This window comes from Oryzias melastigma, linkage group LG7, assembly GCF_002922805.2.
Source record: "Oryzias melastigma strain HK-1 linkage group LG7, ASM292280v2, whole genome shotgun sequence".
NCBI classification, from domain to species: domain Eukaryota; kingdom Metazoa; phylum Chordata; class Actinopteri; order Beloniformes; family Adrianichthyidae; genus Oryzias; species Oryzias melastigma.
The window spans coordinates 26938190-26954887 of NC_050518.1; the positions used below are offsets into that span (position 1 = coordinate 26938190).

Consider the following 16698-nt stretch of genomic DNA (forward strand, 5'->3'; position numbering starts at 1 on the left):
TTTCTCTCTAGAATCAGTTATTTAGGGAGTTTCCCTTAAAGAAAAGGAGAGTCTAAAGACAGGGATAACCAGTTTATTTGAGTCTGTTTAGTTTAGTTTAGCAATCTGCCATTGCTTTTATTTTATGACCGATTTCTGCTTCTGAACAATTACTGGTATGAAGCCCGATGAGCCAATCGTTTCGTGATATTGTCGGGCAACATAAATAAAATTGAGTTGGATTGTTTTTTTGTTGTTGTTTTTGCAGCTCTGGCCAGTGAGACAGGGGAAAAGGGGGAGAAAAGGAAGCATGTAACAGCCAATCAGCCAATAAGGGCGGGTCACAGGGGAGTGGCCAGGACAGGTAGCACCTTTGGGCCAAACACTTTTCCCAGCTTTAGATGGGGGATTTTCCTGCTCCTTTCCGTAAGTCTTTCAGCACTTTCACGGATTTCAACAATCTTGATACGAAAACATTACATTCAGCTCGTTCAGGACATTACGACTTGTATTCTCGGTATTCATAAACTTTATAGTTTTCAAAATATTCAGTAAAATATGTTCCAATGAATGAGAAAGTCTTCAAATTTCTAAATTTTAAGTAGATTAGCTACAAACTTTTAAATATATTCATTTTATAGTAATTATTTATTTATTTTTAATCTGAGTTTAGCCAATGCTTTAGCAACACGATAACCTTTTTGACTAATGTGTGGTTTTTATATGCTAATTCAAAGTTGAGCTTCTACTTCAGCAACAGGCTAACAGTTTTGGCTAATTTAGTTTACGTAGGAATTTTAGGCAATTTTGGGGTTTAGCTTGTATTTATTCAACATGTTAGCATTTGGGCTAATTTGGCATAATATTTTTTATGCTAATGTGGATATTTGCCAATATTTTAGCTACATGCTAATGTTTTTGGCTAATTTGTTATCTACTTAGGTTTTATAGGCTAATTTGGAGTTTAGCTTCTATTTTAGCAACAGGCTAACATTTTTGACTAATTTAGTTTACTGAGGAATTACAGGCTATGTTTGAGTTTAGCTAATATTTAAGCAATGTTCTAGCTTTTTTGGCTAAATTAACATCTAATGAGGTTTTTATGCTAATTTAGAGTTTAGCTCATATTTAAGCAACACGCTAATTATTTTTGCAAAATTAGCATGTATTAGGGATGCATGTATTACATTTTGTTAATAGCTTTTACATTTTCAATAAATCCCTTCAGCAATTACAGTAAATTACGTCACCATTTTCAGCAAAAAGCTTCAGCATCTTCAGCGACTACTTTCAGCAAAAAGCATTCAAGCTAGCATTATCACAGGTAATGCAACTTTTTTAGTTGTATTTGTTGTTGCACTTTACAAAATTCTTAGATCTTCTTTTAACAACCTGAATCCACAAATATTTTTGTTCAAAGATAATAATCAAATATATCACAAAAAATAGAAACTTTGTTCCAGTAATTTTTCATGAATTACAAATAAATTTAAGTGAGTGAGTCTGCCTGTTGCAGTTTAAGAGCCTTATTTGTAAAACCTGTGTGCCCTTGAATTAGTGGAGGTATGTGAACACAGGAAATGAAAGTGAATGTAATTCTCAGATTAATGTGGAACAGAGAACCATGAAGAAAACCTGAAAAAATGCTAAAGCATCTTATCAACCGTTGGAGAATAACTTAAGAAGTAATCTCAAGTAAAACATCTGTCTGTGTGGCCTCTGAATCAATTTTCCCCAAACGTCTCAGTTTAATCACATAATCCAGGCTCTGATATGTGCCAGGCAGTAGTAGAAACCGGCCCTATAGGTCAGTCTGAATCCATGCATTAGACAGGCGTGTGCAGGAACGTGCAGCGCCTGCAGAAGGATGGAGGCGGATGGATGGAGAGCAGCACCCTCAGCCTCCACTTTTATATATGGAGCGTGGCCCGGCGCCCTCCAGGGACGCCATTAAACCGACTCACGCTGAGCATTTTACCATTTTCCCAGCAATCAGCAGATTCCATGAGATCCCTGCAGCAGTCAGCTCTGACAGACGGCGTGCGGGGCTCCCCTCAGGACAGCGGCGACTTCAGGGTAACGCGCTCCTCTCACAGGTCCAGCCGCACACTTCACGAGCTGCATCTCATCGGTGGCATTATTACCTGAGCGCGCTGCTTTTGCCTCTAGGGACAGTGAGGGTCATTAACTTCAGCTGCTGTCAAACTTCAGCTCAGCTGGAGAGCGGCTGATGGACAGCTTTTTCAGGTTTTAAATGTTCCTCCCAAACATTACGATCATGACTTCAGCATTGGTCTAAATTCTGAAGTAGTTTGCACCTGTAGAGAGCATGCAGGCGTGAGGGCAGACGAGCTGCTCCTGCCATGGATTATTTAGCAGGGAGGTTAAGGTTGTACCTTCAGAGATGCGGCGTTTGAGCCGTGTGAAGCATGGGTGTAACAATGTACTTTTAAAATCAGTTTGAACATCAGGGCGAACCCCTCCGAGCAGCGGAGCAGCTGCTCTCTGAGCGCATAGGAAAGTCGAACACATTAAAAATGAAACTTCTTTTGTTTTCAGTTTACTGGTGCAGATAAACAAAATGAATCAGACCATTCAAAGACATCTGGACAGAGCAAGAGTATATGAAAAAAATCATTTGAATGGACTATTAATCCTCCAGTAAAATTAACAAAACAAGCAAATCAAACCAGCAGCAAGGGAACTAAACTGTTCGCTGGAATTCAGGATTAGGGATAAAAATTCTTCCAAAAGCTGGACACCTGACTCCAGGCAGGCGGAGCTTCCTGCACCTGTCAGGTGTTTAAATGAAAGTGGGCTCAGAACTCAGTCATCTTCTTGTGTGTGTCAGCCTTCCTTTGCTCTCTCTGGATGGACAGCTCCTGAGCTTTCTGCTGGGCCAGCAGACTACGAGCTGCTGACAGTTTCTCCTCCAGCTGCTTCACTCTGGATGCATCCCTGAAAACAAACAAACAACAAACCTGAGCGTGAGCCGCACAGCAGTCCTGGATGAGGACGTTTTTTAACCCCGACTTTGAAGCAGGGCATTTGTTATCTATGGGTTTGTTATCTGCCTACATCTGCTTCATTGTGCGAATGTTTAGTAAGCATTCACACTACAGTGATTCTCCTTTCTGCATGTTTTTCAGCTCATAAAAACTCAATCACACTTTCAGTGATTTCAGCAATCTTAGAATCAAAACATTCAGCTTCTTCAGGACATTACTGCTTCTTTTTTTGGTATTTATAAACTTTATAGTTTTTTAAATATTTAGCAAAATATGTTCCACATGAAATGAATGAGAAAGTCTTTAAATTTCAACATTTTAAGCAGATTAGCAACAACTCTTTAAATACATTAATAGGCTGTGTTTTCATCTTTTATAGTAATTTAAAAAAAATTAGAAGTTTGCCTAATATTTTAGCAACATGCTAACGGTTTTGGCTAATTTGTAATCTACTGGGATTATTAGGGTAAATTAGAGTTTAGCTTCTATTTTAGCAACATGCTAACATTTTTGGCTAATTTTGTTTACCAAGGAATTGATCTGTTCATGCATTTAAGAGTAATCCTCTAAAAACCTGCACTCTCTGCAGCAGCCCCTCCCATACCCACAAAAACCAGCAGTTGAAAACGTGCTGAGGTAAGATCGATGCCAACAGCTCCCTGCAGGAAGAGTCTGCTCTGAAAGCTCCGCCCCCAGACTAACACAACACTCAATTTATCCCCTTATCCAGTGATGATCAGCAAAAAAACTTTCATTTTATATGCAGAATACCGTATATCTTCCAGTTGTGTCCTGTCTTTAATAAATTCCAGCTCTAACAGCTGTTTGTTACTTTATACACCCCCACCCCCCACCCCAGCCGAGAAGGAGCAGCGAGTGTGTTGTAGAACAGTGAAGTGTTGGCCAGGCTAACTAAAGGCAGATATTTGGTATGTGAATCCATCTTTGAAGAAGTTTGGATTATTTTTGTGGGAGAAATACAGAGTTGCTGCCACAGACTCTAGGACAGGGGTGCCCATTCCTGGTCCTGGAGAGCTACCACCCTGCCTGTTTTCCAGCTCCTTGTGTACTGCTTGCTGCTAATTACCTGGACCAGGTGTGTTCATTCAATCAGAAAGTGAAGACATCTGACTGAGTTAATCAGCAGCTAGCAAGGCTTGGACATCTGGGAAACAGGCAGGGTGGTAGCTCTGGAGGACCAGGGTTGGTCAGCCCTACTCTAGGATGACATCATGAAATGGACTGCAGCAGCACGCAGCGATAGACGGAGCATCCGGGTAGGAACAAACTCATGAAATATATCTAATATTTCATAAATAATTCATTTTTTAGTGTTTCAAATGTAATATATGATCATATATATGGATATAGTTAACTCTAAAAGGCTTAAGAAAAAGTTTAAAGGCTTTAGCAGGAGGATAACATTTTTGACTCATTTTGTTTACTGAGTTTTTTGGGGCAGATTTGGAGTTTAGCTAGTATTTAATCAACACACTAAATATTTTTGCAAAATTGGCATGTATTAGGATTTTTTAAGCAATTTAACTACAATTTTTTTCAGAAATTTAGATCAACTTCAGCGCTGTTTTATAGTTCTTTAACAAAATTTCGATTTATTTTTTTATTTTTTTCAAATTTAACATTTTGCAAATAGCTTTTGCATTTTCAGCATCTTCGGTGACTACTTTCGGCAAAAAGCATTCACACTAGCATTATTGCAGGTAATTCAACTTTTCTGGTTGCTCATAGAAGTGATCATAACGATTGCCTACATGCAGAAGCCGTGGAGCGTGTACTGACCGGCCGGTGTGTCTGCTGAGGCTCTCGCTCAGTTTCTGGATCTCCCTCTGGGTCTGGGAGACTCTCTCTGCCGCCTGGAACAGCTTGACGTTCAGACTCCTCTTGGTGCTCTTCCCTCCTCTGTAAGCCTCCAGCCCCGTCGGTGCTGATGGCGCGACAGCACCCCCGTCTGCCTGCTCAGAGTCCTTGCCTCCGAGCTTGCGGTTCAGAAAGTCAAAGACGGTGCGGCGCCCCTCGGTGGCGGCCCGAGGCTTCCTGCGCCGCTTGGGGCGGGAGCTTGGAGTGCCGTCTTTGGCAGTGTGGCTCTGGGTCCGCCTCTGCGTGAACTCTGCACACTCATCCAGGGACTTTCCTTTGGGCAGGAGAACCGCCATCACCGGCTCCACCCGACCCTCCTGGGTTTTCCCTAAACCTGAGGAGAGAAAAAAGAGATTTGTTTAGGTCTAAACCAGTGCACTGACTCTGATTCATGCCGTGTCATTCAGCCTCTGCAGGTCTAAGTCAATACAGAAAGGAATCCGTGCAGACAGGTCAATGTTTCTTACTATTTTAGTTTCTGTTTTGCTGTAGCATTACCCGGATTCTATAGAATCAAACTGAACATAAACAAAAGCTTTGCTGTGTTGAAGCCACAATCTGCTCCTGTCATTTTATGGAAAAAATTGGGCAAAAATGTTCCAATGATTCACGTTTTATTGCATTTGGAAGAATATCCGATTCTTCTTTTTGCCTCAAAAGCTTTGATAGATGTCACAGAGGTTTAGTTCAAGAAAACTAATTTGTTAATAGTTCTATAAGTGTTGTAAATGAGGCAAATCTTAGCAGAAATCTAACTTTCTGCCTCAGCAGAGAGAAAAACTGCATCTCCTAAAGGCCAGTGAAGAGTCCTGCTAAAGTACGGAGATGTTGCAGAAACTCCTGAGAATCTTTGAAAGCACAAACTGACAGAAGTACACAATCTAGCAGAAACTTAACTCCCCTGATGGTTCTGAGGGTCATATAAACAAGTGTGAGACCTCTCTGTGTGACCGAAGAAACTAAAACGTGAGCGGTTGGAGACAAATGAGAATCTGAGTGTAAATACAGACTGATGCGTCTGCAAACTCCAGTCCAGTTTAGGCCCAAATTTACCCACATTTGACCCCCTCAGTGAGATAGAACTACAACTACACACTCAAAACCTCTTTATTATCTGTTTCAACAATAAAAACTCAATTTCCATTTCATTCAATTGCATTTTATTTGCAGATGACACGACCTTAGACAATATTGAACATTTGATAGAGGTGGAGCAGACTGAGCTAAAAAATTGTAACTTCTGATAAACTATTGTTAAATGGTGATAAATCGTATTTTATGATATTTGTAATAGAAATACAAATTCTAAGGTTACTTTAAAATAGATGATAATAATATCTAAAGAGTTATTAGTTATTATAGATGACAAATAACTTCACAAATCAACAATGTCAAATCCAAAATAGCAAAAGCAATTGCAGTAATACACAAAGTAAAATAGTCCTTAGACAACAATTCACTATATCTGTTATATAATTCTTTTATGCCATACATGAACTTTTTTATAGAAATTTGGCGTACAAACATATAAGACCTAAAGATCTTAGATTGAAAGATGAGACATGCAGAACCACAAACATTTCTGTAACTTTGTCTCTTCTTTCAAAACATGTTTTATCTTCAGACAGTGAAGGATCAACCTTTTTTTATTTAGTTTTATTAGATCTGGATGTGGTGAGGTTCGGTTCAGATTTCCACTGACCTTTGCCGTACTCGTAGCCCATTTTAAGCATCAGTTTGGATCCGATTCCTCTGGTGTGTGCCTCCCAGCCTCCAAAATGACCACTGCTGGAGGTCTCTGCAGATTCACCGGCAAACTCTACGACTGAAACAAAACCAGAAGCGTTCATTTCAAAAATGAAATATACACAGTCAGATCAAAAGTCAAGTTTTCACTTTGTCTTGATTTTAGAAGCACCACTTTTTCTTTTTGTTTTCCAAAAGTTTTTGCATACCTTTGGCATAGCCCTCAGTATCTCCATCCCCTGAATCCTCCATATCTGAGTCGGAGGACAGCGGATCTTCTTCCCTCAGAGGTGGGATGATGCAGTCGGCCTCAACCACAGCGTCTTTCAGCAGCAGTGAGTCAAACTTCACAGTAAAGAAACCGCCGTCAATGTCTAAAAGAGAGTAACAGCATTAGTTCATTTTTCATGTCAAAATCCCACAGAGATGCTCTCTGGTCGTTTGGCGACTCTTGATGAAAACCTGTTATTTTGGCCGGGTACCAGATCCCGTCCTCGTGTCGACACAAACAGGACGAGCCCTCTTCAAGGTTGCTGAGGTCAGACTCCAGGAACTCTCTGAGCTCTGACACATGCACCACCTGACCATGTGAAAACCTTCAAACAAATGAGGATACCTGCTATTAAATGTGCCAGTCTGAGAAAGGATTTCACTTTTAAAACTAGTAAAATATGCTGTCGGGAAAAACATTTTCAACAAACTTTATGTTGATTTGGATCACTTAAATTTATAAAAATGGCACTCTTTGGAGTGTTTTTTTTACCTGCAATTATCCTGAAAGCGACATTTGTCCTCCAGGTAGAATGGACAGGGTTTCATGGCCTTCTGGGTGGGGTACAGGTAGAGCACCCTCACTTGAGCTTCTTCTCCATCAGTCGGTTCTGCCCCCACCACCATGGCGTTGTGATACTCCAGCGTACCCCATGCAGTCCTGTAGGGCGCTCTGACTTTTGTACCACTTAGTTCATCATCTTCTTCTTCTTCTTCTTCCTCCTCATCATTCTCCCTGGTTTCAGAGGCACCTCCAGAACATTCTCCAAGTTCTGAGTAAAAAGCAGCAAACTCTGCTTCAGCGTCAGTGTGGGCCGCCGCGTGCGAGGAACCGCCCTGCAGCCCGTTGCTGTCCTCCAGACTGGCCAGGAGCCGGCTCTTCTTGACAGAAACCAGGCTGGCCTCGGTGAGCTCTATCAGCTGGTGAAGGTCTTCTTTCAGCTTGAGAAGGTCCGGCTGCTGGCTGGGGTCCAGGCCGGCGGCCAGGGCCATCTCCACCTGCTGCAGCTGCGCACCGTAGGCAGAGATGGCAGCTTCCAGGGTTTCTTCATCCATCCTGAGGAGCAGGATTAGCCAGAGTCCTCACACGTAAATGGAGGAGGGAGGGTCTAGAGTGGGATGGAAGAAAAACAGGTTAAAATAGGTCATGAAAAACAAACAAACAGTAGTAGTATTATTTCCCACCTCAGACACACATGAATGTACTGATCATCCTGTTGCTTCAATCATGGACCTTCACTGGCAACATGGTCAGATATAAATGAATGTAAAGGAAATGTTTTCTGAATCAGATTGATTCAGGATCAGCAATAAAAATAAAAGTAAATACTGAATTGTTTATCTGAGACTCCTGGGGTTCATTTAAGTAAACACTTTTCCTAGATGTAATCAAACTACAAACGAAGATTGCTTTAGCTGCTAGCCGGCTTTCCCCCTTTTATCAATCACTTGTTTAATAAATAATTTATTACCTCAGTCGTTACGTCATTAAGGACACGGAAGTGTATAATCTACTGAAACGATAGAAAAGCGGACGGATATGAAAATGCAAAGACTGTAAGACTTCTATCAATAAATAGTTTGAAACAGCAAAGCTGCTACAGAGAACACTGAAGCTAGCGGAAACAAGAAAAGGAATACTTCCGGCAGGAAGGCTTGTACTTTCACAATAAAATGAAAATTAGCTGAAATTACACACAATGTATATATATGTGAAGACAAAATGAATGAATTTTAAGCACTAGTAAAAGAGAAAAAGAAAAAAAAATACATTATATATATAAAACATAATTTAATGTCATAAATTACAATATTTAGAATATAAAAAATAATTAAACAGGAACATTTTTCTATCTATAAAATCACATCAGTCCAGGTCAGCGGTCAGCAACCTTTGACAGTAAAAGAGCCATTTGGGCTCATTTTCTACTGATCAAAACCAAGAAGGAGCTGCAATATCTTATTTTAGACTTTAAGAGATTTGGATTTACACTCATGACCTTCTTTTTTACAATAAATATGAAAAATGTCTATTTTTGACACAAACAAAAGCAAAAATATTAAAAGAAACTAGCATCTCAATATGGGATTTTTTTAAATACTTATTTTCAAAATAAAAGATGCTCTGTGCAGCATAAAATAGTATGTGCTTTAAAATCATAAAATATCAAACTTTTTACCAAAGTTTTGCTTTGCATATAAAATCTGTTTATTCTGGAGGTAGAGTTGATCAAACAAGACGTCTTCAGGTCAACATTATTTAAAAACCTACATAGTTTATCATCTATGTGAACCTCAGACATCAATTTATACATTTAACTAATCTAAATTAAATAATTAAGTAATACTTACTTTTAAAAATTGCAATTGTATTCTTCTTTTTTACCCTCTTTGTCCTCAGCAGTCTTACACTGCTGGGTTTTTTTATTTTAGTTTGGGGTTGGATCTTGGTAGTCTCTGTTTGTGGGGTTTGTTTATTTGTTTTCTAGTAGTTTTGGTTAGGCGGCCATTAGCAGGGAGCTGCTGACTCTGACGGTCGACATGTCTGGTTTTATGTTTTACCAAGGAGCCACCATGGAGAGATAAAAGAGCCACGTGTGGATCTGGAGCTGCAAGTTGCAGTCCCTTGGTCTAAGTAAACTGACAAATAATCTAAAAGTTTTGCGGAATTTATTATTATTATTATTATTATTTATTTATTTTGCAAATTACCACAGCTTTAAACATATTAAAATACAATGGGGTATAAATATCTAATTAACTTAAATTTTCTCAAATAATTAAACTTTCTGAGAGGTTACTGAATCATTTATTGGCTGTTTTCAGTAAAAAACAAAATCTAAATATAATATAAATAAAGAATCTGAGGGTCAAATAAATAAGTAGATAAAAGTGCATCATTTTTCCTTTTTGTTGCTTGTCACACATCAAAATTAAAGGAAAACACAGCAAAAACGAGCTTTTATTGTGAAAAGCAGCGGAAGTTTTTATTGGTCGTCAAACTCACGCGGCTTTGTCGCAGGATTATGACGTAACGCCTCAGACTTCAGAGTTACTCGTGAGTGACAACTCGGATTTTACCTATAAAACTTGTATTTTGGAAGCGGTCCGAGATGGCGGCTGAGTAAGAAGTAAGTCACTGTTGCTGTGTACCCAAACTTTCTTCGGACGGTTTTAACTGCTTTTTTTGAGCAAAAAGAGGAAACAGCCGGGAAGAGCCGGGATGCTCGTCAGCTAGCATTGACCACGACTACGACGTAATGACTGTTAATAACGTGCAGGTGGATGAAGAGGAGGAATTTCCTTCTAAGCCGCCAATTGCAAAAAAGCCACCCCTTTCCAACTCATGGCGCCAAAGTTCTTCCATGTCTGATGACTCTTAACCCTTGTGGCTTGTATGGTGTTCGGGTCTGTGGGACCCGTTTTCAGTTTATCTCAATAGAAAAAATATACAATTAATTATTTTTACAACCTGAAATTTTTTGGCTTTGGCTCACTTTCTGTGAAAAACATAAATCAAAACACATTTTATTCACTGTATACTGTACACCCACCCTACGCATTTATTACACACAGGGTGTTCGGGTCCACTGGACCAAAAGATAATAAAGTGTGGAAAGTATAGGTTCTGCATACCTTCAGTCTGTCTTCCTCCTTTCTGGAGCTTGTTCGCGCACAAAGCTGCAACATTGTTCTAACCAACACCATCTGCTCTTACTTTCCCTCACATTTTACTCTTTGTTCTGCGGGAACCAAACTTTTTTTATCCCCTATCCCACCTGCAAATTAGAGGCGTGACACTATAAGTAAGGCCTTTGCCAGTGTGGTAGCTTTTTACAAGTGATCAAGATGGCCAAAAGATAATCTGCTGAGAGGGTCTTGCAATTTATTTGGGAAGAGGGAGAAGCTTCTGAAGATGTCGAGGAAGAGGTTTCAGAATTGTAACATCATATTGCTGAAAATTCAGAGTCTGACAGTGACTTTGAGGAAGAAGAGGAGGTCGACCACCAATTAGAACCAAAACGAAGAAGAGCAGCCCGTCGGCAGCCAGCTCCGGTACCAGCCCGTCAGCAGCACAGGTACGCTACACAGGGATGGGAGAATCTGTGACCAGGAACATCAAAAGCCTCAGATACCACAAAAGGAGGGGTGGAGAACACTGACAAGCTGGTGACTGCCTACTGCTCTAAAAGAAGTCCCTACGCTGGCTGCTGGTGATATTCTTTGACATGATGGACATCTCAGTGTACAACGCCTTTGTCATGTTGATGGTACTGAACACAGAGTGGAACAAGGGGAAGCTCCAGAGAAAACGCCTCTTTCTTGAGGAACTGGGAAAGACCCTGATGAGACCTCAAATCCTCAAAAGACAACATGTTCCATGAACACCAGCTTCTGCCGCCATTGGGAGGAGAATTCAAGAGGAGAATGCTGGTGCCCCATCCACCCAACCTACAAAACCACCATCTGCTGAACCTGAAGTAAGTGTGTGACGCTGTTGGAGTATGTCATGTATGCTTTACAAAAAAGAGAGAGGGGATAGTAACATTTCTGATCTTTTCATTATTCTGGGTCGGGGATAGGCAACTCCAGGCCTCAAGGGCCGCATTCCTGCATGTTTTCAAACGTACCTTGCTCTGACATGTTCTAATTGGTTGGACACACCTGAACCAGGTAATCAGTCTTGAGTAGGACTTGGAAATCTGGGTATATATCATGCAGACACAGCCGTCCTTGAGGCCTGGAGTTAGCTGTCCCTTTTCTAGGTTGTGGCCAGCAGAAACAAAAAGAGGCACTGTGAAGTCTGTGGACCCAAGTTGGACAGGAAAACTCAATATACATGTATCAAGTGTAACAAATACATATGCAACACACACTGTAAAACTGCCCCTCGTGTTTTGTAAAGAACTGTGTAAACAGAACTCAGTTGGACTGATGTGATGAGACTAATGTTCTTACTGTATATGTTCAATTTGTGTTATGTAAACCAATCTAAATAAGTTATGTCTAATGAAGTTCAAATGAATAAAATCAGTAGTTGTGAAACATCTTGCTTCATTTGTAAATGATTTTTCTACTCACTTCACTTTATTATAACTGATTTTCATATTTATTACTTTTTATTTAAAAAAACGATTTGCACATTCATTCATAAATGTCTTCTATAAAAGGTAAAGGCCAAATTTTAACCATGATCGCTGTTCATTTGGCTCGCAATTGTCCATCCATTTTCCTGACCGCTTCTTCCCTTTCGGGGTCACGGGGTGCTGGAGCCTATCCCGGCTACTGAAGGGCGAAGGCGGGGTACACCCTGGACAGGTCGCCAGTCTGTCACAGGGTGGCTCGCAATTGTGATCAAGTAAACATTTATCAAGTGTTTTCACATAAAATTGTTTGATTATGTTGTTTTGAAAGCCTAAAACTCTAGCAGGTCCACCAGACCCACAAACACTAGCTAAGTAACAAAAATACGAACACCACACAAGGGTTAATGCTCGCCGATTTGATCAATGCTCGCAGAGGAAAAGGTGCAAAATGTTCATGAAGATATTATGAATATCAAGAAAACGTGTAATCTCCAATGAAAAAAACATAGCTTCGTGCATGAGCCGCGTGACAGAGCTTGAATGCTACGGTCGCAGATGGAACTTGAAGCTCAATGGAGTTCCTGAATCAGAGAGAGAAAATTGTCGAATGGGAACTATTCGTATTTGCCAAGGGATTCTGGTTCAAGAAAATGATACCTGACTTCATTGATGTCGCACACCGTGTAGGAAAGAAACAGAGCACTGATTCCAGACCCAGAGCAATCATCGTCTGTTTTACAGCTAGAAGATACAGAGATGACATCTGGAGAGCTGCAAAAGGCAACACTTCATGAAGAAGGAGGGGCTGCATTTCACTGAAGACCTCTGCAAAATGGACAGAGATGCAAGACAGAAACTCTGGCCTTCCATTCACAAAGCCGTGAGCAGGGGAAGTCTGCCTATTTCATTGCTGGTCGAGGTTTCATTGAAGGAACTGAGATTTTTCCAACAGCTGCACCTGAAGAATAAAGATAAAATGGATAACTAAGTTATTCATCCTAAAATAACTATCCATAATTTTTCCTCAACTGGACATCTGAACCACATTCTGAGCAAAGACCTTTTTTTACAGCTATATTTTGCACCTTGTTGCAGTTAAAACTCTACATGTTATGACTGGGTACTTGTTACGGTGAGACTGGTCATTTCTAACCAGTACTTCAAAAGCTAACACTTTTTATACCTTTATCTAGTTCTTGTTCTTTGTTGTTAAAGATGTTATCTTTTTTTCTCTCAATGCCAGGGGTTTACGTAATATTACTAAGAGAAAAGCACTTTTTTTGTTTGCTAAACAATCCAAATCTGACTTTTATCTCATTCCACAGAAAATGATGCTGATGCTTTTTTGAATTCTTTAAAAATTAAACAAATATCCCAACAGACAGTCAATTCTGTGACACACCTCTCTCAGTCCAGGAGGTCGTTGATGCAATTAATCTTCTCAAAAATAACAAATCCCCAGGGGTTGACACAACTCTTTTTTTGAAGAATCAAACAGAAATTTCTTTAGGAATCAATGTATTGAAAATATTTTCAAAGCATCCGGTCTTCATGTACATTTAAAAAAAATGTGAACTTATGGCAGTTAAGAATAGTTCTGAAGACAAAATAGAAGACATCCCAGTTAAAACTGAACTTATTTAGGTTTGACAATCACTAAAAATCAACAGGAAAGATGTTCTTTGAACTTCGGCCCCTTAATAGAAAAAACAAAAAAGAAATTTAATCAATGGCTTGTTAGGGATCTTTCACTAAGAGGTCGCATTCTGATCAGTAAAGCAGAAGGAATATCCCGGTTAACCTACGCTGCTCTTGCTTTAGAACTCAATAACAACATTTGTAAAAAATATTGATCAACTAATATTCAACTTTGTATGGAAAAACAAAGTACACTATATTAAAAAAAGTACCCTAATGAACAGGGTGGTTTAAACTGTCTCTCCTTCTCTTTACTAAACTACACTTTCAAACTGAATTGGATCCGACATTTCCAGAAATCTCCCACGCCTATATGGAATGTAATCCCATACTATATTATCTCCCAACTCGGTGGTTCAAACTTTTTTTTACTTTGTAATTATGATGTAAATAAGCTCCCAGTGAAATTATCTGCTTTCCATCGCCAGGCTTTCCTCTCGTGGTTACTCATCTATAAGCACAACTTCTCTCCACACAGTTATATTATCTGGAACATCAAGGATGTTCTCTATAAACATAATTCTATTTTCTTTGATTCCTGGTTCCAAAACATTATCATTTTGGTTGATCAACTTTTTAACAATAATGGGCAGTTATTATCTTATACTGATTTTCTTAACAAATATAACATCCCAGTCACTCCAGGAGAATATGCAAAAGTTTTTGGTGCGATCTCTCCTGGAATATGTATGTTATTTAACCAAAGACCAAGACTTGATCCTTTCCCTTTCAATCTTTCTCTTTCGCTGTCCACAGTTGGAAAAATCTGTTTTACTGTTCATTCCAGGAAAAACAATAGAGGCATTAGAGCTCTTTTTCAGAGAGATATTGTTACTTTTGCCACGTGTTAATCATTGGAAACAATTTGTGGATGATGTGTCCTTGAAAAAGGTCTGGCTTTTACCTAATCACTACCTTATACCCCACAAAAACTTATTTAAAAAGATTTTTAAAAAAAAATTTAAACCTGATTTTGACACATTGTGTTCCTTTTGTAAATGTTCTCAAGAAACAGTGACTCGTCTATTTTGGCATTGCCCGTTTTTACAATCTTTTTGGCAAATTTTCTGTGATTTATTTTGTTATAAGTTTGCTCTGTCATTTTCTTTACTTTGGAAACATGTACTGTTTGGCTTCCACCAACATAAGAATTTGGCATTTCAATCTTTAATCAATGTATTCATTTTTCTTTCTAAATTTTACATCCACAAATTCAAAATTTCTAACAAACTTCCTAAATTGTCCTTATTTCTGGTGGAGGCCAAACTATATGTTGAATCAATACTTTTTTCAAAAAACCAAAAGGCTGTTAAATGTTTTGAAATTTGTTCTCAATACAAAATAATTTAAAAATGTAAACTCTACAATTTCTTTGGCCTTAATTTGACTCACTTTCTGTATGATGTTTCTTGTTTATTTCTACCGCTGGCATTTTATTTTTTATTTTTACTTTATTTTGTGTTATTTTTATTTATTTATTTGTATTTAATAGTTTATAATGTTTGTATACACGCACATGGCTATTTTGCAAATTTTTCTGTGTTGAAATTGATATTTGCAATAAAGTTAGGAGAAAAAAAAACAAAACAAAAACGTGTATTTTCGGTAAAACAACAATTGAAACTCAACACCAAAAGAAAAAATTAGCTTTTTTAAAATTGCAGGCCCTTTTTTTACGGAAAAATACATTTTAGCAATGGATATTTTTGTTATATTTTCCTGATGGGAAGGTAAGCTTTCTGTCAGACAGAAAGATTTTTAGATTCTCATCTTTTACATTTTACTTCAGTGTGTTTATCCATCGCCCGGCGGGTAATAGAAGAGCCTCTCTGACATGATAATAATGTCTGATCTCTTGCTTTTTCTTTGAATTATTTGGACTAACTGGTAAAATATTCTTATACTGTTTTAGAGAAAGTTAAAACAAAAGACTGAAGCCTTTAAGAAAACTTCTAACCGTATTCCAGTAATCTCTGCATCTCATTTTTAAGTTGTAACTGTTTATTTTCTTGTGTTTTCCATGTCTCTGCTTCATTGCAGTGCTGCGTTGCCTCCAGCCATGTCTCAGATAAGTGATCCAAACATTGCCTTTGCCTACCTGCGGCCAGCCTGCGTCCAGCTCACCAAAGATCCCTCTGTGACCAACGTGGAGACGCTGAGGGGACAGCTGAAAGACATCAACGATGCAACTCTGCAGAAGCTTCAGGAGTACATCCTCTTTCCTCTTCGCTTCGTCCTGAAAGTCCCCGGACCTAAAAAGGAGAAGCTGGTGCAGGCTGTGGCAGAGGCGATAAGCTTCATGCTGGAGAACACGTGTGTCCAGAGCTGGGACACTCTCCGGGACCTCTTCTCCGAGCTGTGTCTGTGTCTCTGCTGTCCCGCAGACCCCGGGCGGCCTGCAGAGGTGTCTGAGGAGCTGAAGCTGGCTCTGGTTGTGTGCCTGGATGCTCTGCTTCATGCGGCTTATGGAGATATCGTCTTTAGACTCTATGAATCGATCATGCTGCTTGAACTCGGAGCTGCAGTTTCTCTACTGCTGGCTTTGAGTGAAAAAGAGAAGTCTCGAGATATACAGAGAGCCGCCTTGAAGTGCATCCAGACGTTGGCGCTGCAGTGCGACTGCACCCAGGTGCACGTGTCACCGTCTCCTGACAAGCGATGCTCTGTGGGAGACACCATGGCTTCATTTTTACCTGGGATTACCACGACTGTTACGAGGATCATTGCAGGAGATCCGAGACAAGGCCATACAGTTACAGTCCGGGCCATTAAGGTACAAAAATCTATAATATTTAAGACATTTTATTGACATTTTTGTGAAATTTTGTGAGAATTCTAAACCAGGACAATCCATGGTTTTACGGGAAAAACCTGTTGCAAGTGCAACTTAGAGATTTCTCTACTTCACTTGATAAAGAAAAAAATGCTCCCCAAATTAAAAACTATATATATTTAAAGACAACTGTATGAAAGAAGATGCTTTTATCTCGAGCGACTTTCTTACAGCTGAAGGTTTGGTGGCTTGCCCGACT

At 39.4% G+C, this 16698-nt stretch overlaps 2 protein-coding genes across 11 annotated transcripts in view; one reads left to right on the forward strand and one right to left on the reverse strand.

Moving 5' to 3' along the window:
* Nucleotides 1-254: 254 nt before the first annotated feature.
* Nucleotides 255-16698, forward strand: part of tti1 (TELO2 interacting protein 1) — a 32917-nt gene continuing 16473 nt past the window's right edge. For 2 of the 8 annotated variants that reach the window (XM_024292441.2, XM_024292442.2), the window contains exons 1-2: nucleotides 10686-11362; nucleotides 15707-16439. In XM_024292441.2, coding sequence (XP_024148209.1) covers nucleotides 11256-11362; nucleotides 15707-16439 — 840 coding nt within the window. In that variant the 5' untranslated portion in view covers nucleotides 10686-11255. Of the gene's footprint in view, nucleotides 406-4119; nucleotides 4265-7663; nucleotides 7789-9876; nucleotides 10013-10662; nucleotides 11363-15706; nucleotides 16440-16698 lie in introns of those variants that run through there. The other 6 variants (XM_024292445.2, XM_024292444.2, XM_036212943.1 and 3 more) reach the window with 6 other exon arrangements.
* Nucleotides 2614-10605, reverse strand: zgpat (zinc finger, CCCH-type with G patch domain). Of its 3 annotated transcripts, XM_024292448.2 has the most exons (8): nucleotides 8354-8835; nucleotides 8067-8120; nucleotides 7375-7990; nucleotides 7074-7207; nucleotides 6821-6985; nucleotides 6568-6690; nucleotides 4788-5199; nucleotides 2614-2937 (listed from the first exon to the last, which is right to left on the reverse strand). In XM_024292448.2, the coding sequence occupies exons 3-8, from the start codon at nucleotides 7935-7937 to the stop codon at nucleotides 2799-2801; spliced, it is 1536 nt and encodes a 511-aa protein (XP_024148216.1). In that variant the 5' UTR covers nucleotides 7938-7990; nucleotides 8067-8120; nucleotides 8354-8835; the 3' UTR covers nucleotides 2614-2798. The 3 variants fall into 3 exon arrangements, with proteins under 3 accessions (XP_024148216.1, XP_036068837.1, XP_024148215.1); XM_036212944.1 differs by lacking the exons at nucleotides 8067-8120; nucleotides 8354-8835 and adding an exon at nucleotides 10518-10605; XM_024292447.2 differs by lacking the exon at nucleotides 8067-8120 and having other exon boundaries at nucleotides 8354-8834.